Genomic DNA, 25,012 nt, shown 5'->3' on the forward strand with positions numbered 1-25,012 from the left:
TGATTAGATTATAAGAACCTCCCTCCTATCCAAATGAGGAGTCCTTGAGAGACAATGACTTTGGATTTTAATGCCTTTGGCTTAGCTAGCAGTTGCAGTTTAGTTCAAAGTACAGCAATTTTTTTCTTTATTGGGTGAGTATCTTTGTCCCTGGTGCAAGTCTTGTATTTACAACTTTGTTTTAAACACATGGGAGCAAAACAGCTAGGACTTTGTAACAAATAACCAGGATTTACACTCCAGGACCTCAACACAAAAATCAAGCCTCCACTTGAGACCAGAGTGTGGGAAATAGTTATCTCTGTAAGTCCAGTCATGGAGAGTCATAGTGTGTCAGTTAGGGAGTTGTACAGGTACTAGACAGGAGTCCAGTCATTCTACAGTCAGGGCTGCTCACCCAGGTTAGTCAAGGGTGTGAGCCATAGTCAGTCCCGGGGATCAGCTCAATAAAAGTCCAAGTGGGGTTAACAGGGGTCACTGCTGTGGTAGGGAATTTGCGGAATTCAGTTGTACAGATTGGAGGAAATTGAGAATCATGAAATTTTCTAATACAGAAGGAGGCTATTTAACAGACTGTGTCTGTACCAGCTCCTGAAAGAGTTATCCAGCAAGTCCCATTCTCCAGCTTTCTCTCCACAGCCCTTGAAACTTATCACTTTAAAATATATATCCAGCTTTCTTCAGAAACCTCCTATGGAATCCACTTCCACTACTCTCCCCCGCAGCCCATTTCAAATCCTAACAATTCTCTGAGTAAAGAAGTTTCTCCTCATCTCACTCCTCACCTTCTTGCTAACAATCTTGAAATTGTGAACCCTACTGACTAATTAGTGGTAACAGAATATCCTTCTTTACCTTGTCAGAATTGTTCATAATTTTGAATACTTCAATAAACTCATCTCTTAATCTTCTCTGCTCCAAGGTGAATAAGTCTGTTTTCTTTAATCTTCCCTTGTATCTAAAATCCCTCATTCCTGGTATCATTCTTGTAAATCTCCTTTGAACTCTCTCCAGGGCTGTAATGTTCCTCCATAAGTAAGTTGCATGGAACTGAACACAATACTCCAAGTGTGGTATGACCAATGATTTGCAGAGGTGTAGCATCACTTCCTTGCTTTTATACTCTAATACCTCGATTTATAAACCCAGGAATAAGTCACCTTAACAACTGTTTCAACATGCCTCTCCATTTTCAGAGAATTATTCACTGCATTACTTCATATTTCTCTGCATTGAAACTCAACTGCCAGGTGTCTGCCCATTTGACCAATTTCTCAATGCCCCTCTGAAGTTGCTCAGCATCATCCTCACAATTCATTATTCTCCCTAGCTTAATGAAATAAAACTCTGCAAGTTTATAGATTTTGCCCTCAACATCCATCTTCAAATCATTTACATAAATCAGAAAAAAACACTGATCCCCAGGGATCACCACTTTCAACTCAACTCCACGATGAGAAATGCCCATCTAGACCTACCTGTGTTTGGTTTGAGCCAAATTCTAATCCGTGCTGCCAAGGACCCATCAATTCCAATTTGCTAAACAACCTGATGTCGCACCAGTCAAATGCTTTATGAAATTCCAGCCATGTTTTCAAAAAATCTAAACTTAGCATGCTGGGATGCAGACAGGAAAATTGTGATGGGAGCTGATTATTCAAGGATATACATCCTATTGAAAACATAGGCAGGTGGGCAGAGGGAGCGGGGTTGCCTTATTAGTATGAAATGAAATTAAATCAATAGTAAGAAACAAAGTAAGATCAGATGGTGTAGAATCTGTGTGGGTAGAATTGAGGAACCACAAAGGTAAAAAAAAAACATAGTTGGAGTTATGTACAGGCCTCCAAACAATAGTCAGGAGTTAGGGCGCAAAACACACCAGGCAAATTTACAGTGATCATGGGGGATTGCAATATAGAGGTTGACTGGGAAAATCAGGTTGGTAGTGGATTGCAAGGAAAGGAATTTGTAGAATGTCTACAAGATGGCTTTTTGGAGGACCTTGTGGTGGAGCTGGATTTAGTGTTGTGCAATGAGGCAGACTTGATAAGAGAGCTTAAGGTGAAGGAACCCTTAGGAGACAGTGATCATAATATGATTGAATTTATTCTGCAATTTGAGAAGGAGAAGATAGAACCAGAGGTTACAGAATATTACAGCTGAATAAAGGCAACTACAAAGGCATGAGGGAGCAGCTGGGTAGAACTGACTGGGACAGGAGCCTAAAAGGAAAGACAGTGGAACAGCAATGGCAGAAGTTTCTGGCAGTAATTCAGGAGACACAGCATAGATTCACCCTGAGGAAAACGAAGCATGGTACAAGGAGAATGATGCAACCGTGGCTGACTAGGGAAGTCAGGGATAGCATAAAAGCAAAAGAGAAAGCATATAATGTGCTGAAGAGCAGTGGGAAACCGGCAGTCTTGGGAAGCTTAAAAAGATCAACAGAGAACAACAAAAAAAGTAAGGAGGGAAAAGATTAAACATGAGGGTAAGCTAGCCAGAGTGGCAAGGTGGCTCAGTGGTTAACACTGCTACCTCATAGCACCGGGGAACTGGGTTTGATTCCAGCCTCGGATGACTGTCTTTGTGGAGTTTGCACATTCTCCCCGTGTTTGCGTGGGTTTCCTCTGGGTGCTCTGGTTTCCTCCCACAATCCAAAAATGTGCAGGTCTGATGAATTGGCCATGCTAAATTGCCCATAGTGTTAGGTGCATTAGTCAGGGGTAAATACAGGGTAGGGGAATTGGCCTGGGTGGGTTACTCTTCAGAGGGTTGGTGTGGACTTGTTGGGCCAAACGGCCTGTTTTCAAACAGTGGGGAATCTAACCTAATATAAAGGAAGACTGTAGGAGTTTCATTAGGTATATACAGGGGACAAGAGAGACAAAAGTGGACATATGACCACGGAAAATGACACTGGACAGATAGTAGTGGGGAACAAGGAAATGGCTGAGGAATTGAATAATTACTTCATATCAGTCTTCACAGTGGAAGATACGAGTAATATCCCAAAAATTCAAAAAAGTGAGGGGGCAGAGCTGAGTATGGTGGCCATCACCAAGGAGAAGGTGCTAGAAAAACTGATTGACCTGAAGGTGGATAAAGCATCTGGACCAGATGGACGAAATTCCAATGTTCTAAGGGAGATAGCTAAAGAGAGAATGGAGGCATTAGTGGAGATCTTTCAGGAATCGCTAAAATCAGGAAGGGTCCCAGAGGACTGGAAGATCACTAATATGACACCTCTGTTTAAAAAGGGAATAAGGCAAAAAAATGGAAAATTGCCTTAGCAATTCCAAAATGGAAACTGATTAGCCCAACTTCAGTCATGGGTAAGATCCTGGAATCCATTGTGACAAATGAGATTTCTGAATACTTGGAAGTGTATGGTAAAATAGAGCAAAGTCAGCATGGATTCATCAAGGGGAGGTCATGTCTGACAAATCTTCTAGAATTCCTTGAGGGAATAATGAGCAGGTTAGACAAAGGAGAGCCAACTGATGTTAACTACCTGGACTTCAAGAAGACTTTTAATAAGATGCCGCACAGGAGACTACTGAGTAAGATAAGGCCCCATGGTGTTAGAGGCAAGGTGCTAGCATGGCTTGGCTGTCTGGCAGAAAGCAGAGTGTGTGGATAAAAGAGTTCTTTTCAGAATGGCAGCTGGTGACAAGTGATATTCTGCAAGGGTCAGTGTTGGGACTACAACTTTTCATTTTATACATTAATGATCTAGATGAAGGAACTGAAGACATTCTGACTAAGTTTGTAGATGATACAAAGATAGGTAGAGGGACAAGTAGCATTGAGGAGGCAGGGAGGCTGCAGAAGGCTTTGGACAGTTTAGAAGAGTGGGCAAAGAAGTAGAAAATGGAGTACAACATGGGAAAGTGTGAGGTAGAAAGAATAGAGGCATGGACTATTTTCTAAATGGGGAGACAATTCAGAAGTCTGAAGTGCAAAGAACTTTGGAAGGTCTAGTCCAGGATTCTCTCAAGGTAAACTTGCAGGTTGAGTCAAGGAAGACAAATGCAATGATGGCACTTATTTTGAGAGGACTTGAATATAAAAGCAGGAATGTACTTCTAAGGCTGTATAAGACTCTGGTCAGACCACATTTGGAGTATTATGCACAATGTTGGGCCCCATGTCTCAGAAAGGACATACTGGCCTTGGAACGTGTTCAGAGGAGGTTAACGAGAATGCTCCCAAAACTGAAAATCTGACCATATGAAGAATGTTTGAGGACTCTGGGTCTACATTTAATGGAGTTTAGAAGGATAAGGGAGGATCTAATTGAAACATACAGAATACTGAATGGCCTTGACAGAGTAGATGTTGGGAAGATGTTTCCATTGGTAGGAGAGACTAGCACCTCAGGGCACAGGCTTAGAGTAAAGGGAAGGTCTCTTAGAATAGAGATAAGGAGAAATTTCTTCACCAGAGAGTGGTGAATCTATGGAATTCATTACCACAGAAGGCTGTGAAAGCCAGGTCATTGAGTATGTTTAAGACTGAGATAGATAGGTTCTTAGTTTCAAGGGGATCAAGAGTTACAGGGACAAAGCAGGAGAAGGGTTGAGAAATGTATTGGCCATGTTTCTTTGCAGAGTGGACTCGATGGGCTGAATGACCTAATTTCTGCTCCTATATGTTATGGTCTAATGGTCTAATCTTGCTCGTACACACAAAGAAAAACATTCTGTGAAATTCTTCAAAATTGAAAGTTAGCTGATTTCGCAAAAAATTCAGCCTATAAGATAACAATTAGTCCTCCACAATTAGAAGCAACGTCCTAGGGCCCCTCTAGTGGCACCGTAGAAGTGTCCCTATCCCTGGACTGGAGGTCTGCGTTCATATTCCACCTGCTCCAGGTGTTATAACATCGCCGAACAATTTGACTGGAAAAACGGGTTAACTAAGGGAAAAAAGGAGTGTTACGGGACACTTGTGCTCTGGGTTCAAGTCCCATCTGCTCTAGAGGTGTGTCATAACATCCCTCAACAAGTTGGTTAGAAAATATTTAACTGGAGTGTTAAGTTCTGAAACGAGACCACAAGAATGACTGGCGATGCTTGCTGTGATGTTCTACCTATTCTGCCTGCTTCTGGTAGGCACAAATGCTGTCATCACCATGTCATCCATCATGGTTTTTCCCACAAATGTATCTACTACAAATAAATTTGAAAGCCTGTGTATACTCATAATACCCCAACAATGAAAGAGCCAAATTCTTGCCTTTTAAGTTTTACTGTGTCTGGCATGCTTTTATTAAATAATATTCCTGCTTGTTTTTCTCTGCCCTTGGCCTAATGATTTAGAGTCCTAATGATTAATGAATTCAAACCTATGTAATTTTAACTGATTTCCTGAAAATCATCAACATGCTGACATTGTTAATTTTCTGACCTACTCCTCACATTCAGTGACCTCTTTGAAATGATTACCATTTTTCTAGATACTGCTCATTGTGATATTCAACCTGGAGAACAATAGCTTTGTGTTGGAGTTAATAGTTTATATCTCTGATAATACCTATTAAAAATACCAGATCTGTTTAACCTCTTGGTCTCCCTAAGTTCCAAAAAGTGAATCTTTTGAGTGTTGGACATAATGAGTTAAGAATATGGTCTCCCTTTGCCTTTTTCTCATTTTGCCATTTCCCTCTTCAGTTTCCCTTACTGTCATCTGCTTACTTAGCTTTTTTTTAAAATTAGATTAGATTACTTACAGTGTGGAAACAGGCCCTTCGGCCCAACAAGTCCACCCACCCATACCCCTACATCTACCCCTTACCTAACACTACAGGCAATTTAGCACGGCCAATTCACCTGACCTGCACATCTTTGGACTGTGGGAGGAAACCGGAGCACCCGGAGTAAACCCACGCAGACACGGGGAGAATGTGCAAACTCCACACAGTCAGTCGCCTGAGGCGGGAATTGAACCCGGGTCTCCGGCGCTGTGAGGCAGCAGTGCTAACCACTGTGCCACCGTGCCGCTTTGTCCCTGCTTCTGCTTCTCTATCCATATTCCTCTCTTACAAATACTCATGCTGTTGTACAGAACTTGAATATTGCCAAGAAAAGTCACAATTTGTTGAAACTTTTCATCTTTAACACATCAGAACAATTCACAAGAGGTGAGGTGAGAATGATTTGACCAAGTATAGTATCAAGGAGCCCAGCATAACTAGAGTCAACTGGAATTGGAGGAAATCTCTACTACTTTTAGTCATAGCTGGCACAAAATAAGATGCCTTTTGTATCAATTTACAGTATTGTCAACTATGTTGGTGACTTGAGCTCTAGCTGCAGAAGTTCCTCATAGTAATGTCCTAGGTCCAACCAGCTTCAGCTGCTTCATAAATGACCTTCCCTCCATCCTAAGGTCAGAAATGATGACGATTGCTGATGGTTGCACAATGTTCAGCACCATTCACAGCTCCTCAGATACTGAAGCTGTCCATGTTCAAATGCAGCAAGGCCTGGACAATATCTAAGTTTGGGCTGACACGTTTGGCAAGTAACATTCAAACTACAAAAGCACCCATCATGGATTCGACCAGTGTGCCCCTCAGGGATCCTCGCTCGCCTTCTTACTGCTTACTCACTTTGAGCCTTACTCACCTAGCTGCTCACAGCATTTCGCCCAGCTTTGCCCCCTCAACCATACCTTAAATGTTCTCAGTACTTCATTCTGGCCTTGCTGTTTAGAGCAGACACAAAGCCAGGCAGTTTATCATAGTTGTCAGCAGAGATCAGTCCAGAGGGTGGGCAAATTGCAGTACATAACTGTGCTATGCCAATCTCACACTAACACCATGCCAACAAATATTTATGTGGCAAATACACTGCGTGTGCATCAATCAAATGGCCATGTATCAAAGTATACATGGAATGCTCCTCAGTCAAGTCAAGAAAGGAGTCTTCACAATAAGGAGTAAAAGTCAATCAACAGCATCATCCAATATCAGTCCTAACAAATAGTGCAACCTTCACTTCACCGCACCAATTCCACTTTTGCATTTTCATCTGTCCTGTCTGAAGATCCTATACCCCAGAATGTTAAGTTACCAGTGTTGGCTTTCCCACAATCTCATCTCTGATTTAACAACAACATCACAGTTCCATGTGTCAGTCTTTGACCTTAACCTATCTGTGTTACCTCTAATACTTCTGGCATTAATGTAGAGGTCAGCCAGTCTCACCTTACCCCTTGAGAGACCACACGGCTGAATTCTCTTTGCATTCATTCCTTTTCTAAATTATGCTGTGTTGCTGTGAACCAATGCACTGTGACCCCTGGAGAGAGTCCAAGATAGATTCAATACCTGGATTCCAAGAGTTAAGCTTTTGAGGAGTGATTGAATTAATAAAGATTGTAATTTCTGGAATTTAGAAATTTAAGAAATGACTTGATTTTTTTTAAGCTATTATAAGAAATATATAGCGTAGTTAAGAAAGATAATTTCCACCATTTTGGAAGTCGCAAATGATCCAGTTCAAAATTTCGACCTAGGCACTTCAAGTGTAATGTTGGGAAACACTTCTTTATGCAAACAGTAGCAGAGGTTTGGAAATTTATTCTGCAAAGACCAATTAATCTCGGATCAATTATTAATTTTAAAACTGAGATAATAGAGTTGCTAACAAAAGGTGTTAGGGGATATGGGCAAAGGCAGACATATGGAGTTAAATCACAGTTCAGCCACGATCTCACTGAATGGTGGAAAATGGTGGAGAAAATTTGAAAAGATTAAACAGATTGTTTTTTTTTCAACATACAAATTGCCTTAGATGTAATGGATTCACTTTTCTTTTCACTTTGTATGGATCACATTGTGCAAGTGGAAGGAGCAGTGTTGTTAATGGAGAGGAAGTGGTACGTATACACATATGAATCAGGAGCAACAGAGGTCATTCAGCCCCTTTAACCGGCTCTTTGACAAAATCATGGCTGATCTAACTGCGGCAGCAACTGTGGCACTTTCCTGTCGACTCCTACATGTTTTGTCAATGAAGGAGCGATATAATTCAGCTTTAAAAATATTCAATGACCTGTCTCTATGGGTTTCTGCTTAGAGTTCAATCCAGAGTCTAATAGGAGTAATAATGTTCTAGAGCTGCTGAAATGGGTGGGAAGGGGATAGAGTCAGGGGCTAAAAGGAACAAAGTTTGTTTTGGAGGCTGAAGGTAACCTTCCCACAATGTTGAGTTGGAGGATCCTGTCAGTCAAGCAGGATTTCATTACACAGGCTATTTGATTGATGGTTACAACAGAGAGCTCAAAATATAAGGTGGAAAAAAATGATTAGCAAACTCTCACCTGCAAAGATACCACAGGTCAACTTTCTAATTACCCCGTGAATGCAATTGTTCATTTATTTAAAGCGTCAATCCCTTCCATGCCTCCTGGTCTCATAGCCTATTTCATGTCTATGTGCAAAACCTTTTTTAGTGTTCCCAAAACCTAGCCTTCCCTAAAATACCAGGAATATTCTCAAATATTTACACCTCCATCACTGAGCTTAGTATCTCAGCGGATTGAGAAATAACCACCAGGTGCTCATCATAGTTTCTGTAACTATGACCATCATTTCAAAGTAACCTGTGACCAGTTCCTAACTCTATACTTTGTTCAATACAAGAGCCTCTGATAGTTAGACACAAAAGTGGTTCTTCTCTACCACACTAGACCAAGCAGGTCATGTAAATCCCTACACTTAAAGATGATGGAAGCATCAAGTGTATTACATGGCAAGGTGTGCCTTGGTTTGACCGCACATACAACAAATACTTTCTGAATGAACTGTCCATGTAGTAGACATTGAAAATGGGAAGAGGAGTAGGCCATTCAGCTCTTCAAGCCTGCTCCACTTTTCAATATGATGATGGCAGGTCGTCCAGCTCAGTAACCTGTTCCCGCTTTCTCCCCATACCCTTTGACTCCTTTTGCCCCAAGCATTACTCTAACTTCTTCTTGAATATCTCTGAAGAAGCATCTTTCAATCCAATATCAGTTGATTTCAAATTCCTGTTTGCCTGATATCTAAAAGAGAAAAAAGAGGCATGCTACAGATAATTTTATAGTTTAGCCCTATTGACATAAATTAAAGTGAATGCACTGGGTTTTGTGCTGAATTCCTGTTATTATTATTATCCGAATCAGTTTGTTCAGAGATGTCATTGTAGACTTCTGGAGCATGTAGAACTGGAACCTGGGACTCCTGGCTCAGAGGTAAGATCACTATAAGAAGCGCACCACAAGAACCTTGAATTCCTGTTGTGTGCTTATAGCAGGCACATACCTATACCAACAATACAATTTTTTATTAAAGACTCAGTAGAGGAACATGATTGAGAGTCACAAAGAGATCTCAGAGGCAAACAATACGGATAAAAGACCAAAGGGAAGAGAAACTTAAGATTAATAATATAGAATCAATAAACTAAAATATTTGGGATGTACAATCCTTCAGGCTGAGAATCTGCATCACATCCTCTGCACTTTGGCAACAATTCAGATGACAGTTCAATGGAACCATTCAAAGACAGACCACATGCTCACTGCAGTTTGGAAATTGCAATTGGTTACGTAATGGGAAAAGCATCCATCAGCATCTCAAGCTATATCAGAAGGTTTGACCAATGGATCAATTAATGTAGAGCAATTCCAGGTCAAAGGAGTGGCCCCATTAAACACCCTACCCTACGAGGCCAAAGAATAATAATGAAAACTCCTGGGAGGGTGCCTGACCATTCACCCTCATTGCAGTCAAATCCTGGAGATTCCAGCAGCATGGAACAGGCTCCCCAGCTGCAGAGAATCCCATCCATCCCCAAGTCGTTCTGGTCTTGTTCAATTACTCCAGCAGGTTGAGTGTTAGGGGACACTGGCAGATACAATCCTGATGGATCTGTCAGGATTATAGCCTGTGCATTTTCAGGGTCCATGGTGACAATCAAAGAAAGAGAGAACAAAACACCTACAGTACAGAACAAAAAAGAATTGATAGTGAAGAAAATCAGAGAAACAATGCAGAGAGATTGTATTTTGTTTGCACAAGATGTCAACAGAGATCAGTTCTTGTGGGTGTAGGGAGAGGCTTCAGAGATAATATACAATATATCAACACACCTATCATTTCACAAGCTATGCAATGGGGTTCCGTTTGGTTGACAGATCAGTAAATAGATAGACATATAGATAATAATACATTGTCAGTTGCTTACATTACTTGATATGGATGTGTTTTTTTTAATCCAGTATTGTTGTATACCGTATAGATAATGAATTCTGACACGAACCTATCCAATGTGCTGTTTCAGCAGCAGTGTTTAAACAGTCCATAGCTAGAAGTCCAGAAGAAGCTAATCATTGACAGAGATCAGATATAACCACGCACTTAAACTAGCGCTTGGTTCACTTTTAATGGAACCAGACTGTTGTGTTTTAGTGTTGTTTCTAACAAATATGAACTGAACCGGGTCTGTTTTGAAGCCCAGATACACAGGATGTGTGACTGTGGACTCTTCATAGCTCTCTTTTTCCTTTATACTGGAGCAAGTGTTACCGTTCAAGGAGATCCAGGGGCAGGAAAAGTTGTCTGGGAAAGCAAATGGAGTCACAACTATATGAAGAATGGCGAACCTTTCTTGTATGACACTTTTCCTAGAAACTTTATGTGGGGCGTTGGAAGTTCTGCGTTTCAGATCGAAGGAGGTTGGAAGAAGGATGGCAAAGGACCTTCTGTCTGGGACCACTTTATCCACACTGAATACTTCAGATCCAACAACTCAACTGCAGATACTTCCAGTAATAGCTATACATTCTTCGACAAGGACTTGGCAGCTCTCAAAAGCCTGGGAGTCACATTTTATCTCTTCTCAATCTCCTGGCCCAGGCTATTTCCAAATGGAATGGTGGATTCTGTCAATTACAAGGGTTTGCAATACTACAACACATTTATCGACTCCCTGTTAGAGAGAAAAATAATACCCATTGTCACCCTCTACCACTGGGACCTGCCTTTGGCATTGCAAGAGCAGTATGGTGGCTGGACCAGCGAGGCTATGATTCAAATATTTGATGAATATGCTAAATTCTGCTTTCAGGCATATGGGGATCGTGTTAAGTTTTGGATCACAATTTACAATCCTTTCCTAATTGCCTGGCATGGATACAAAACAGGGAAATATCCCCCTGGATTAAAGGAGAACGCTGCAGCGATGTATACTGTAGGGCACAACTTGATTAAGGTAAACAAAATTTACATTTACTTGTGTCACTTTTTTTGTTAGTATTTTGGAAATTTTCCAAATTCTGCAAAATGAATGACATGTTACTGAAATTATTGGAGCACTGATTTTCTGTAATTTTACCTTGTTAATGAATCATTAATTATGGAGAATTGCACACATTCTCCTGCTATTTATGAAAACAGAAAGTGCTGGAATTATTCAGCACATCTGCGGAGAGAGAAACAGAATAAACATTTTGAATCAAATACAATATTTCTTCAGAATACCTTGCAATTTCCAGCAGCCCCAGTATTCTTGTTTTTATTCTCCTGCTTTTCACTGAGAAAGGATTTTACCCCAGATGATACTTTGTACTTCTTCACTTGTTGTCATCTTCAATGCTCTCAATAGGCTTCAAGTGTATCACTGCTTTTCTCGCTTATTTTATCTTGTGAAGCTCATGTGTATTGCTTTCTCACTTTTAAGGCGCTACATAAATTCAAGGAGTTCCTCAACTCAAAGATTGAAACTGCTCACTCTGACTCACCTCTCTCAGCCTTTCATGATATTTAGATTACTATATAAATACGAGTTATTCTTTGCTAGATGACCTTATTCCAGACAAATATTAATACTGTGTAAAAAAAATTCAAGATTTGTCTTGTGTAACTTCTAAGTTAAATAAGAAGTGTGAAGTGAATCCTTCATTATGGTATTTATTATTTGATTTCTAGATCTATCGATGTTTATTTTTCTGAAAGCAGTCAAAGGGTTTTTACAGGGTTATAAAGTGTTTCTAAACTGACGTAATTACAGCACGTAGGCCCAACTTTCTTAAATTAAATCTCATTTAGATATGTAGCCTGAAATCTGCCTGTTTGTAATATGAATGTTCTTTATTTTTTTGGGGGATAAGGGCATCACTGACTAGACCAGCATTTATTGCCTATCCCTAATTGCCCAGAGGGCTATTAAGAATCAACCATATTGGCTTGGGTCTGGAGTCACTTGTAGGCCAGACCAGGTAGATCTCCTCCCCTGAAGGGCATTAGGAACTAGATTTTGATTACAATTAACAGTGGTTACATAGTTGTCATTAGGCTCATTTTAAAAATTTTGTTCAAATTTCACCATCAACCATGGCAGGATTTGAACCCATGACCCCAGCATATTACTACAGTACTCTATTATTAGTCCAGTTACCATCACCATTAGCCCAGCCCCTCCCCAACGTCCCAGTTTTCAAATACGCACCTTGCAGTAGCCAGGAAATAGTTACTACAAATTTGGAATGGAGTTTCTTTACGTAGCACTTCTGTGCATGAAGTAGTTCCATGGAGGCTGGTATCCCCTCACCAAGTCACCCTTTTTTCTCATGTGCATAGTACATGACATTGATCCAGCTAGCACGTACCCAGCTCCTAAGAGTGAACAGAACCCCTGATACACTTGTTTATATTTGTCAGCCAGGGCTGTTAACCTGGTCCAATTAGGGAGCTCATATTCTATGAGATCATCCTGGTTGACCTTGTTGCAGTCACTACATTCCTCCCCCTCTAAGGCCTGGAATGTAGGCCCATTCTTTTTCCTGTAGCTTGCCCTGAGGCGTTTTTGCACCAGATCCGGTTTGTCCAATCTGCCTCAGATACTGATGGCGTAAATCCTGACTGCAGCCTGCCTCTTGCACCCAGAGCACCTTGGAAGAAATTGAATCTTTTTCTTCAGGTAATAACCGCGTTGAGGTTGTGACATCTACCATGTCAATCACATCCTCAGAGCACTGTGGTTAGCACTGCTGCCTCACAGCGCCAGAGACCCGGGTTCAGTTCCCGCCTCAGGCGACTCTCTGTGTGGAGTTTGCACATTCTCCCCGTGTCTGCGTGGGTTTCCTCCGGGTGCTCCGGTTTCCTCCCACAATCCAAAAATGTGCAGGTTAGGTGAAGGGGTAAATGTAGGAGTATGGGTCTGGGCGGTATACGCTTCGGCGGGTCGATGTGGACTTGTTGGGCCGAAGAGCCTGTTTCCACACTGTAAGTAATCTAATCTAATCTAATCAGGTATCTTTGATGCTAGGAGGAGGGAGTGGACCCACAAGTTGTGACAGCTTTGCCAGATGTTCTGAGGGGCCAGGTATTTTTTTGCCCTTGCCTCATTTGCAAGATAGCAGCTTTCATATGGTCAATGTGCTTGTTCAGGACCACCTCTCCTATCCAAACTTTGTACATCACAGTACCTGGACCTCACATCAACCATGTCTCTTACTCATGCAAGGCCATTCCTGTGGTTTCGACACCAAACCTCATCTCCTGAAATAAACTGCCTCGTTTGCTTCAAGAAATCTTGGCACTGACGTACCTGATGCCGTTACATTCTCGGCCCCAAGTCAGGGAAGATCAGGTTTAGCCTGGTGCAGAGTCTTCCCCCCCTTTAACAACGCTGCTGGAGTGGTCCCTGTAGTTGCATGAGAGGTGGCTGTATCATGAGACAGGAACCAGGACAGTTTGGTATCAATCAAAGCTGGAGGCTGTTTCCTTAAACCTACCTTAAAATGTTTTACTGGTCTTTCCGTCAGACCATTGGACGATGTATGGTTCCTTACATGCCAAATGTCATTCGATTTTAGAAAATACTTGAATTCCCTGCCGGTAAATGGCAGCCCGTTGTCTGTGACCAAGACCTCTGGGAGTCCGTCTATTGCAAAAGATGCTTGCAACTTTTCAATTGTCATTCCCATGTTTGACAAATGAACTCTGTGCACACTCAATCACTTTGAATGGACATTCACAATGACTAAAAACATACAGCCCATGAAAGGACCAGCACAACCAACGTGTAGCCCACTGCAGGGTTTATCCGACCATTCCCATGAATGTGAGGGAGCTGCTGGCAGTAATTTTTGTCCTTGTTGGCACTCTGGGCACTGCCCCACCAACCCGTCCAGTCCTGGCCACCAGACATAACTTTGCGCCAACATCTTCATTTTGGAAACCCCAGGATGACCCTGGTGATATCTGGCAGCAACCTTAGCTCGGGAAATCACTCTTGCTCCCCAAAGTAATATGCCGTCCTCTACTGTGATCTGGTCTTGTTGTGTCCAGAAAAGTTTCAATTCTGGTTGTGATGGCCCTTTCGATTCCCCCATCAACACGAGCTGTTTTAGTTTTGCCAGAACGTGATTTTTATTTTGTCCACACTCTGCTATTGTCAGCAGTGACCAGAAAGGTGTCCAGAAAGTTTAAAACCAGAATGGACTCTTCTACTGATAGCACTACCGGTGGTTTATCCGCCAGTGGGAGGTAGCTCAAGGCATCCGATATTGTCACTTGGCCTCCCAGACTGTGTTCCATCTTGGAATTGTACAAGAGCCCTTGTACAGAACGAGAAGCCATTGCTGAATTTGACCTGAAGCTATGGGTGACACGGCCCTGTCCTCTTTAAGCAGTTCTAGTAGAGGTTTGTTATCCATTACTATAACAAATTTACATCCATAAAGGTATTAGTAGAACTTTCTCACACTAAAGATGAATGCCAAACCTTCCTTCTCTATCTGGCCATATTTGTGCTCTGCCTCAGCCAAAATCTGGGAAGCATATGCTATTGGGTGTTCCTCTTACCTGGGATATTTGTGGGCCAACACTACCCCAATACTGTACAGTGGGACATTTTCAATAGCAAGTGTAGGGATCCCAAGATGGAGACAAGGTTAGATATGAATTTCCCACAATAATTCATCAACCCATGGAAAGACCTAACTCCAGTGTAGATGTGGAGCCGGGGCACCTTTGATGGCACTCACTTTATCTTCCAACTTGTGTAACCTGGTCTTGTCAACTCTGTACTCCAAGTAGGTCACTTGGGGTGCCTGGAACACACAATTTTTACCTCTTAAGGCATAGCTCCATCTTGGAGAAACTTTTAAGCACTTTGTCCAAGTTCTCCACGTGCTCTTTAGTTCTCTTCCTGGTTATTAGCACATCATCCAGATAAATGGCAACCTTGTAAACCTTGCAAAATGTACTCTATCATCCGCTGGAGAATGGTGGAGGCTGATGATATCCCAAACGGCAGTCCCATATATTGGTGCAAACCCTCATGAGTATTAAATGAAACACAGATTGTATAAGATTCACCTGCCTGACCTCATTCCAATCACTACAGTGCAGACTGTATATTCCCTATTTGAAAGTACTCATTCATAATGGGGTATACAGAGAATTTACTCTGGTCCTGTGATTTTGCAGCAGCACAGTAATAAGCTGGGGGAGTGGGAGCTCCTGTTCATTTTAAGCTGCTCAGACTCTTTGTCCTGGGATTCTTTTCCCACATTTTCTAGGGTACAATCATTGGCATGTCAAATAGGAGGATATTCCAATCACCAGACTCTGACCTTCAATGGTCCTAAACAAAAATTGACCAAAGTAGTGACTTATTTTACTTTAAAACATACTGAAATTTCCATTTCACATTTTTCAAGTTTTAAAAATATCTAAAAGATTGATGCATCCATGCAGACTTAAGTCTATCTTATTTTTATTAATTGCTGTTTAATATCTGTCACACCTCCAAAACAAAACTGTTTTTCTCTTTATTAATCATGTTTTCGCTTTACTCTGTTCCCCTCCCCCACAAAACTGTTGCAAAACTTTATCACTGGTTGAGAACTTTGCACAAGTGACACTCACCCTCTAACCTTCCACAATATATCTTATATTGTTCCTTTCTCCATAAAGCATTCCAACTGCCAACATTTAACATCTTCATTAAATAACAATTAAGGAACATCGAGAATTGGTACATGAGAGAATAAGTCCCAGTACATGCCATCAATCATGTCAGGAGCAATGGTTTTTGGAGTAGATAACCAAGTCTCATGGACCACATATAACCCAAATTATAATTTGAACATTTATACACCAAGGAGAATCTTATGAAAGATGATAGGTATGAAAATTCATAGTTACTCCATGGAGGAGACCAACAAAATCACCACAAAATTTCACGCCCCTAGTGTTTGGGTTAATGCTTCTCCAAGTCAGTTGATAGTGAATCCTGCTGAATATGGGAACTGAGCCATTAGACAAATTTCTCAAGGTGGTGTTATCAAAGGACATTAAGGAGAGAGATTATGGGAGGTGATTGATGGCTCTGTACAGTTACGAACACAGTTTTAAGCAGTTGGTGCGAAAAGTTACCTAAAGGAACAATTTAAAAAGGATGAAAAAATATTTTCTTGCTCTCGCTTCAGAGAATGCCAAAATGCTTCTAATCCAAAGGAATTTTTTGAAGTGTAAACATGTAAATCTGAAGGCAAAAAGCAGGAAGTCAATATTCATACAGGAAGACCTCAAATAGTAAACTGAAAGGGAAAATCTCCATATATCAGGAAACCTAAATAAATGGAAATATTTAGAGACACACAGGGGGCAACCAATGCCTGAGTAGTGAATAAAACAGGTTATGATGTTTCAGATACACAATCTTAGTGAGTCTCCAACATTTTCTCTATTTGTCCTCTAAATGACAGGAATGGCTATTTAAGCTGTTTAATTCATGGCAATGGTTGTGGAAGTGCATGGCAAAATAGGACTGAGTCAGAACAGCTTCATCAAAAGGAATCTGTTAGAGTTCTTTGAGGAGGTAATGAGCCAGTTAGGTAAAGGAGAGCAAGTGAACATGATTTATTTGGATCTCCAGAAGGGCTCCCACAACATGCTGTAGACTATCAGGTCCAGCGATCTTGCTAGTGTGTAGTCCCCTAAGTTTGCCTAATATGTTTTCTCTAGTAATATTTAAATTCCTCTCTCCCTTTTGCCCCAGCCTTCTATTATTAAGATTAATTTACCAGTTGATAGGCCAAGTAGTGGAGTCATGTAATCTATACTCATGACTTAGGCAAAGAGACAAAGAATAATGTATCTTTACTTGTTGACAAATCCAGGTGAGAATGAAAGCTATAAGGACACAAAGAGGCTGCAAAAAGAGGTTAGATGAATAGGCAACAAAATGGCAGATGGATTGTGGAAATGTGAGGTTATTCATTTCTTAAGAATAGAACAGCAGATGTTTTTTAAAAGTGTAAAACCAGTAAATGTTGATGTTCTGAGAGACTTATTTGTCCTTGTTTAGGTAAAAGAAACGTTAGCTTGCAGATACAGGAAGCAATGATGAAGGCAAATGATATGTTGACCCTTAATGCAAAGGGAATGGAATACATTGCATTTTAGCATTCATGATAAAACAATGATAGCTAAGTCAGGCTAGCATACGATGAAGAGAGAATTTGCAGGTGATAATAGTCCCACGATATTGCTGCTTTTGCTATACTCAATTTTAGAGGCCATAGGAGAAGGAGATACTGTTGAAGTAAACTTGATGACTTGCTTGTTGCAGTGCAACTTATAGATTGCACATACTGCAAACAGGATGAACTGGTGATGAAAATGAAGTCCAGTGTAGTGGCAATCACCAAACAAATTGTTCATTCCTAGATTGTGTTTGAGTTCTTTCAGTATATTGTATGGTCATACTCGCCCAAGAAAGTGCTGAGTACTCCATCAAAATTCTGCCTTGAGCCTGGTGGCTAGCTGAGAGGCTTTGAAGGCCAAGCGGTGAGCCACACATCACAGAGTAGCCATGTTACTGTTGCAACTGATCCAGTTCAATTTCAGGTAAATGGAGATCCTCAGGATGTTTACAGTGGAGGATTTAGCTACATGGTGCCTGCATTGAAGGGGGTCACTGCAATAGAATGTAAAGTTAAGCTGCCTGCAAAACGTGAGGTAAATATAATCTTGATCATTTTCTGCAGGCATTAAGGTTAAAATTGCATCCATCCTGTTCTCCAGGTTGCAATTTTGGTTCTTGTCCTTAGTCCACGTGGTCAATCAGCTGTGATCAGCTTCAGTCAAGATTAGAGTGGTGCTGGAAAAGCACAGCAGGTCAGGCAGCATCCAAGGAGCAGGAAAATGGACGTCTCGGGCAAAAGCCCTTCATCAGGAAAGCAGCTCCAATCAATTTACCTGGAGCTGTACCCATCACTGCCTCCTGAGCACTGCCCACCTTCAATTGAATCAGTACTACAATGTCTGATACACAAAAGTACTATTCGCTTTTTAATTTTAACAATATTTTGAACTTAACCATATTCCCACCACCACAGCTATGGAGAAGCTAATGTCCTCAGCTTATATGGTGCTGTCAAAACACTGCTATAAATAGATGGAGAGTACAAATGTTTTTGCTCAAAATCCAAATGGAGGAACAGACATAAGAATAGTTGTTAACATGCTGTGCCATCACATGCAGTATGCTTCATCTAACCTTATATTTTTCATTCTCATCACAAGCAGTAATCATGCAGTAATTGTTGGGAGGGAAAGAAGGTTGTTGAGGAAGGTTTGTCTACTGAGTCAGTATGGGTGGAAGTTAGGAACAGCAAGGGAACAGCCACCTCATTGAGGGTTTTCTACAGATCCCCTAATAGCAGTAGAGAGATTGAAGAACTCATAGGCAGGCAGATTCTGGAAAAATGCAGATGTAACGGGGTTGTTGTTATGGGTGATTTCAACTTTCTACTGGAAACTCCTTAGTGCAGATGGTTTGGATGGAGCTATTTTTGTCAGGTGTGCTCAGGAGGGTTTCCTTACTCAGTATGTCGACAGTCGGACAAGGGAAGAGGCCATTTTAATTTTGGTGCTCGGCAATGAGCCAGGCACAGGTGTCAGATCTCGTGATGGGAGAACACTTTGGTGACAGTGATCATAACTGCCTCACATTTACCATAGACTTGGAGAGGGAAAGGAACAGTTACCGAGGGAAGATATTTATTTGGGGAAAAGGAAAGTATAACGCTATCAGACAGGAGTTGGGAAGTACAGACTGGGAGCAATTGTTCCACAGAAAGGGCACAGCAGACATGTGGAGACTGTTTAAGGAGCAATTATTGCAAGTGACGCATGAATTTGTTCCTCTGAGACAGTTAAGAAGAGGTAAGAAAAGGATCTTTAGATAACGAGAACAGAGGAGCTTCTCGTCAAAAGGAAGAAGGCAGCTTACGTAAGGTGAAGGAGGCAAGAATCTAGCACAACTTTAGAGGATTACAGGCTTGATAGAAAGGAGCTCAGAAATGGTCTGAGGAGAGCCAGGAGGGGGCACAAAAAAGGCTTGGCAAGAAGGATTAGGGAGAACCCAAAGGCGTTTTACTCATATGTGAGGAATAAGAGAATGATCAGGGAGAAGGTAGGGCCGGTAAGGGATAGCATGGAGTCTGGGCAGATAGGAGAAGCCCTAAATGAGTTTTTTTTGATTAGATTAGATTACTTACAGTATGGAAACAGGCCCTTTAGCCCAACAAGTCCACACTGACCCTCTGAAGAACAACCCACCCAGACCCATTCCCCTACATTTATCCCTTCACCTAACACTATGGGCAATTTAGAAGGTAAAAACAATGCCTGCAGATGCTGGAAACCAGATTCTGGATTAGTGGTGCTGGAAGAGCACAGCAGTTCAGGCAGCATCCAAGGAGCTTCGAAATCGACGTTTCGGGCAAAAGCCCTTCATCAGGAATAAAGCTTTATTCCTGATGAAGGGCTTTTGCCCGAAACGTCGATTTCGAAGCTCCTTGGATGCTGCCTGAACTGCTGTGCTCTTCCAGCACCACTAATCCACTACGGGCAATTTAGCATGGCCAATTCACCTAACCTGCATATTTTTGGACTGTGGGAGGAAACTGGAGAAAACCCATGCAGACACGGGGAGAATGTGCAAACTCCACATAGACAGTTGCCTGAGGTGGGAATTGGACCCAGATCTCTGGCACTGTGAGGCAGCAGTGCTAACCACTGTGCCACCGTGCTGCCCTGTTTTTTGCTTCAGTTTTCACTAAGGAAAGGGACTTTGTTGTGAATGAGAACTTTGAGGAGCTGGGATACAGTCTTGACCAGATCAAGATTGATGAAGTTCATGTGCTGGAAATTTTGTCAAACATTACGATTGATAAATCCCCAGGGCCAGACCAGATTTATCCCAGGCTGCTGCGGGAAGCGAGAAAGGAGGTTGCTAAGCCACTGGCGAAGGTCTTTGCCTCCTCACTCTCCACAGGATTCGTACCAGAGGATTGGAAGGAGGCGAATGTTGTTCCTCTTTTCAAGAAGGGTAATAGGGAAATCCCTGGCAATTACAGGCCAGTCAGTCTTACGTCAGTGGTCAGAAAAGTTTTAGATAGAATTCTGAGGGACAGGATTTATGACTATTTGGAAAAGCATGGTAGGCTCATTCATAAAGTCAGGAAGTATGGAATACAGGGAGATTTAGCTATCTGGATTCAGAATTGGTTGGCTGTCAGAAGGCAGAAAGTAGATGTAGTTGGAAAATACTCTGCCTGGAGGTCAGTGTTGAGTGGGGTCCCGCAGGGCTCTGTTGTTGGGCCTCTGCTCTTTGTAGTTTTTATAAGTGACTTGGATGAGGAGGTTGAGGGGTGGGTTAGTAAATTTACAGATGACACAAAGGTTGGAGGTGCTATTGATAGTATTGAGGGCTATTGCAGGCTGCAGCGTGACATAGACAGGTTGTAGAGCTGGGCTGAGAAATGGCAAATGGAGTTCAATCTGAATAAATGCAAAGTGATGCATTTTGAAAGATTGAACTTGAATGTTGAATATAGGATTAAAGACAGGATTCTTGGCAGTGTGGAGGAACAGAGGGATCTAGGTGTGCAAGTACATAGATCCCTCAAAGTTGCCACTAAGTGGATAGGATTGTTAAGAAAGCATATGGTGTTTTGGCTTTCATTAACAGGGGGGTCGAGTTTAAGAGCCGCAATGTTTTGCTACAGCTCTGCAAGTCCCTGGTGAGGCCATACTTGGAATATTGAGTCCAGTTCTGGTCGCCCTACTATAGGAAAGATACAGAGGCTTTGGAGAGGGTGCAAAGAAAGTTTACCAGGATACTGCCTGGACTGGAGGGCTTGCCTTATGAAGAAAGGTTGATTAAGCTCGGACTTTTCTCTTTGGAGAGAAGGAGGAAGAGAGATCACCTGATCGAGGTATACAAGATAATGAGAGGAATGGATAGAGCCAGAGACCTTTCCCCAGGGCAGGATTGACTGGCACGAGGGGTCAGAGTTTTAAGATAGAGGGGACGTCAGAGGAAGTTTCTTTACACAGAGAGTTGTGAATGCATGGAATGCATTGCCAGCAGTGGTGGTGAAAGCAGAGTCATTCAGGACATTTAAGCGACTGCTGGACGTGCACATGGATAACAGTGAATTGAGGGGTGCGTAGGTTAAGTTATTTTATTTTACATTAGGATTAATGCTCGGCACAACATTGTGGGCCAAAGGGCTGTACTTTTCTATGTTCTGTGTTCTAAGCGTTTATGCAAAAAAAGCCTACACACTTCTGTTGTATATAGGAGGGGTTTGGAGGGATATGGGCCAGGTGCTGGCAAGTGGGAAAGATTAGGTTGGGATATCAGGTCAGCATGGACAGGTTGGATTGAAGGGTCTGTTTCCATGGTGTACATCTCTATGACTCTATGTAACTGCAGATACTTTCACGTTCCACTAAACTGAACTGTGTTCAAAGTTAACTGGTTAGTTTCAGCTTAAGTGCACCACCTAGTGGTCAATCCTGAGAAAATACCAATCACATGGGCAGAAATACAGTATTTCTGAAACAGAACCAGAGATGATACTGCACAGGAGGAGGCCACTCGGCCCATCTTGATCATGCTGACCCAAAGACACCCAGATGCCCTTTCTAATTCCATCTTCCTGCAGCTTATAACACTTAATATGCGAGATTCAGCTAATTTTAAAAGAATTTAGAGTGTGTCTCCACTACCAACTCAGGCAGTTAACTCTAGACACCCACCACTCTCTATGTAAGAAAGTATTTCCTCATGTCCCCTCTATTCCTTCTGCCACTTAGCTTGAATCTTGAAACCCCAGACTTTTGAACTCTCTGCCAAGGTAAACAGGCTCCTCCTCTCTGCTTTACGTCCACCCCTCACAATTTTGTATCCCATGATCCTGTCATCCCTTAGCCTTTTCTTTTCCAAGGAAAACAACCTCAACCTCTCCAATCACTCCTTGTAGCTACAATTTTTCACTCCTGGCTACATTCCAGTAAATCTTCTGTGCACTCTCTTCAGAGCAATTATGTCCTTCCTGTAATTTGGTGACCAGAACTGCATACAATATTCCAGCTGTGGCCTCATCAGTGTCTTATACAAATTCATCATGATATCCTATTTTTATATTCTGTACCTCTGCCAGTGAAGAAGAGCATTTCATATGCCTTCTTTACAACTTGATTTATCTATACCATTACCTTTAGAGACCTGTGTACTTGCACACCAAGATCTCTCACTTCATCTACACATCTCAGTAGATTCATGTTTGTTGTGTATTCCTTCTTACTGTTTGACCTCCCTTAATGCATTACTTCACATTTATCAGAATTGAATTCCATCTGCCCCTTTCCTGTTTTCTCCCCTAACTCATCTATATCAGTTTGGAACCAACAGCTATCCTCTACACTGTCCAATAAATGGCCAATTTTTGTGTCATCTGCAAATTTCCCATTTGCCCCCACTATGTTCAAGTCCAAATTGTTAACGTGTAAAACAACACCAAGCTCTACAGACGCCACTTGAAACAACTTTCCATTACATGGGCAGCCATCAAACATTGCCCTTTGTTACCTGTTACTAAGCCAACTTTGTATCCAATTTGACACATTACCCTGTATCCCATGGGCTTTTACATTTTGATCAGTCCGTCATGTGGGACTTTGTGAAATGCCTTCTAAAGTTCATTTAGATAACATCCATTGCATTACGCTCATCGATCCTCCTTGTCACTTCCTCAAAGAATTCAAACAAATTTGTAAGGCATGACCTTCCATTAACAAAACAATACTGACTATTCCTGACTAGTCCATGTCTTTCTAAGTGACAGTTTATTCAATCTCTCAGGATTGATACTAACAATTTGCCCACAACTGAAGTAAGACTAACTGGCCTATAATTGTTTGGCATTTCCTTTGTACTCTTTTTAAACAATGGAACTGCATTTGTATTCCTCCAGTCCTTCAGCACCTCACCTATCTAGTGAAGATTGAAAAATAATCCTCAGAGCATCTGCTATTTCCTCCCATACCTCCTTTAAAGTCCTAGGGAACAATCCATCCGGCCCTGGTGACTTATCTACTTTCAAGGATTCCAACTCCTCTAAGACTTCCTCTCTTGTTCTGATTATTTTGCCCAATATTTCACACTGCTCCCTTTCCTTTCTGAATACGGAGTCAAAAAAACATAACTTTTTCATATGTCCTCCTCACCTTCGCACAACTTCCCTTCTTCATCTCTGATAGGTCCCACTTTTACATTAACTATCCTTTTGCTTTTTATATACTGGTAAAACATCTTTGTGTTTTTGTTTATGTTGCTTGCTAATATTTTTTCATGTCCTCTCTCAATTTCCTTATTTCGTTTTTTTTAATTTGATCCATGAGAAACTGCAATTATCCGGCATTCGATTATCTGAATATTGGATTATCCAGCAAGATCTGAAAATGTGTTGCTGGAAAAGCGCAGCAGGTTAGGCAGCATCCAAGGAACAGGAAAATCGATGTTTCAGGCATGAGCCCTTCCTGAAGAAGGGCTTATGCCCGAAACGTCGATTCTCCTGCTCCTTGGATGCTGCTTGACCTGCTGCGCTTTTCCAGCAACACATTTTCAGCTCTGATCTCCAGCATCTGCAGTCCTCACTTTCTCCTTATCCAGCAAGATCGCAAGGTCCCGATGCTTGGCTAAACAATATGATGTGGCATTCGATTAACCAAACGAAATACTCCCTGCCCGTGTCCTTTGGATAATCGAGGTTCCTTTGTACTTTCTATAGTCCTCTAAAGCTTACCTGTGGTGTTGAGATTTTTGTGACTATCATAAGCTTTCCTTTTCTGTTTAATTTTCCCCTGTATTTTTCTAGACAACTATGGTGGTCTGGATTTGGCAGTACCATTCTTATTTACGGAGGGGACATGTCTGCTTTGTGTTCCCCCCACTCCCCAAGGATCTCACTTTTTAGTGCCTCCCACTGGTTCACCACTGATTTATCCTTCAGCAGCCCTGTCCAATCCACCTCAACCAAATCACTTCGCAGTTTTGTAAAATTTGCCTTCTCCCAGTTTAAAACTTTTAAACTTTTACTCCTGATTTATCTTTAGCCTTTTCTACAATAGTACTAAATATAACCAAATCCCTGATATGGTCGCCCACTGTCACTTTACCCACTTGCTCATCTTCATTTCCCAAAACTAAATCCAGAATTCCATCTCCTGTCATTGATCTTGTCACATATTGTTTAAAAACAAAATTCCTCAGCACACTACATGAATTTTTCATCCTCAATGCCCCTTATTTTGTTTAAAACCCATTTGATATTGGGATGGTTAAAGTCTCCTACTATTATTGCCCTCTTATTCCTATAGGCAGAAATTTGTCTACATTTATCTTCTTTTAACTCCCTCCTACTATTTGGGGATCTGTTGTATACTTTCAGTAGTGCGACTGCCCCTTTTTTAATTCCTAAGCTCAATCCATAAACTTCATTCATTAAGACATTTAGTACACCTTCACTCCTCACAACTGTAATTGATTCTTTAACCAATACTGCTACTCACACCAGCCTCTAACCTGCCTGAAAATTCTATACCCAGTAGTTTTCCCCTCCTTTAGCCTTTTGCTATCCATTACAG

The 25,012-nt window shown here is 41.6% G+C and overlaps 1 protein-coding gene across 1 annotated transcript in view; it reads left to right on the forward strand.

The window, feature by feature from the left end:
- The first annotated feature begins 10,452 nt into the window (after positions 1 to 10,452).
- The window catches only part of LOC140475731 (beta-klotho-like), a 40,815-nt gene continuing 26,255 nt past the window's right edge, over positions 10,453 to 25,012 (forward strand). The window contains exon 1 of the mRNA XM_072567808.1: positions 10,453 to 11,267. Coding sequence (XP_072423909.1) covers positions 10,524 to 11,267 — 744 coding nt within the window. The 5' untranslated portion in view covers positions 10,453 to 10,523. The remainder of the gene's footprint in view (positions 11,268 to 25,012) is intronic.

The sequence above is a fragment of the Chiloscyllium punctatum genome, chromosome 1 (assembly GCF_047496795.1).
Source record: "Chiloscyllium punctatum isolate Juve2018m chromosome 1, sChiPun1.3, whole genome shotgun sequence".
Classification (NCBI taxonomy): Eukaryota; Metazoa; Chordata; class Chondrichthyes; order Orectolobiformes; family Hemiscylliidae; genus Chiloscyllium; species Chiloscyllium punctatum.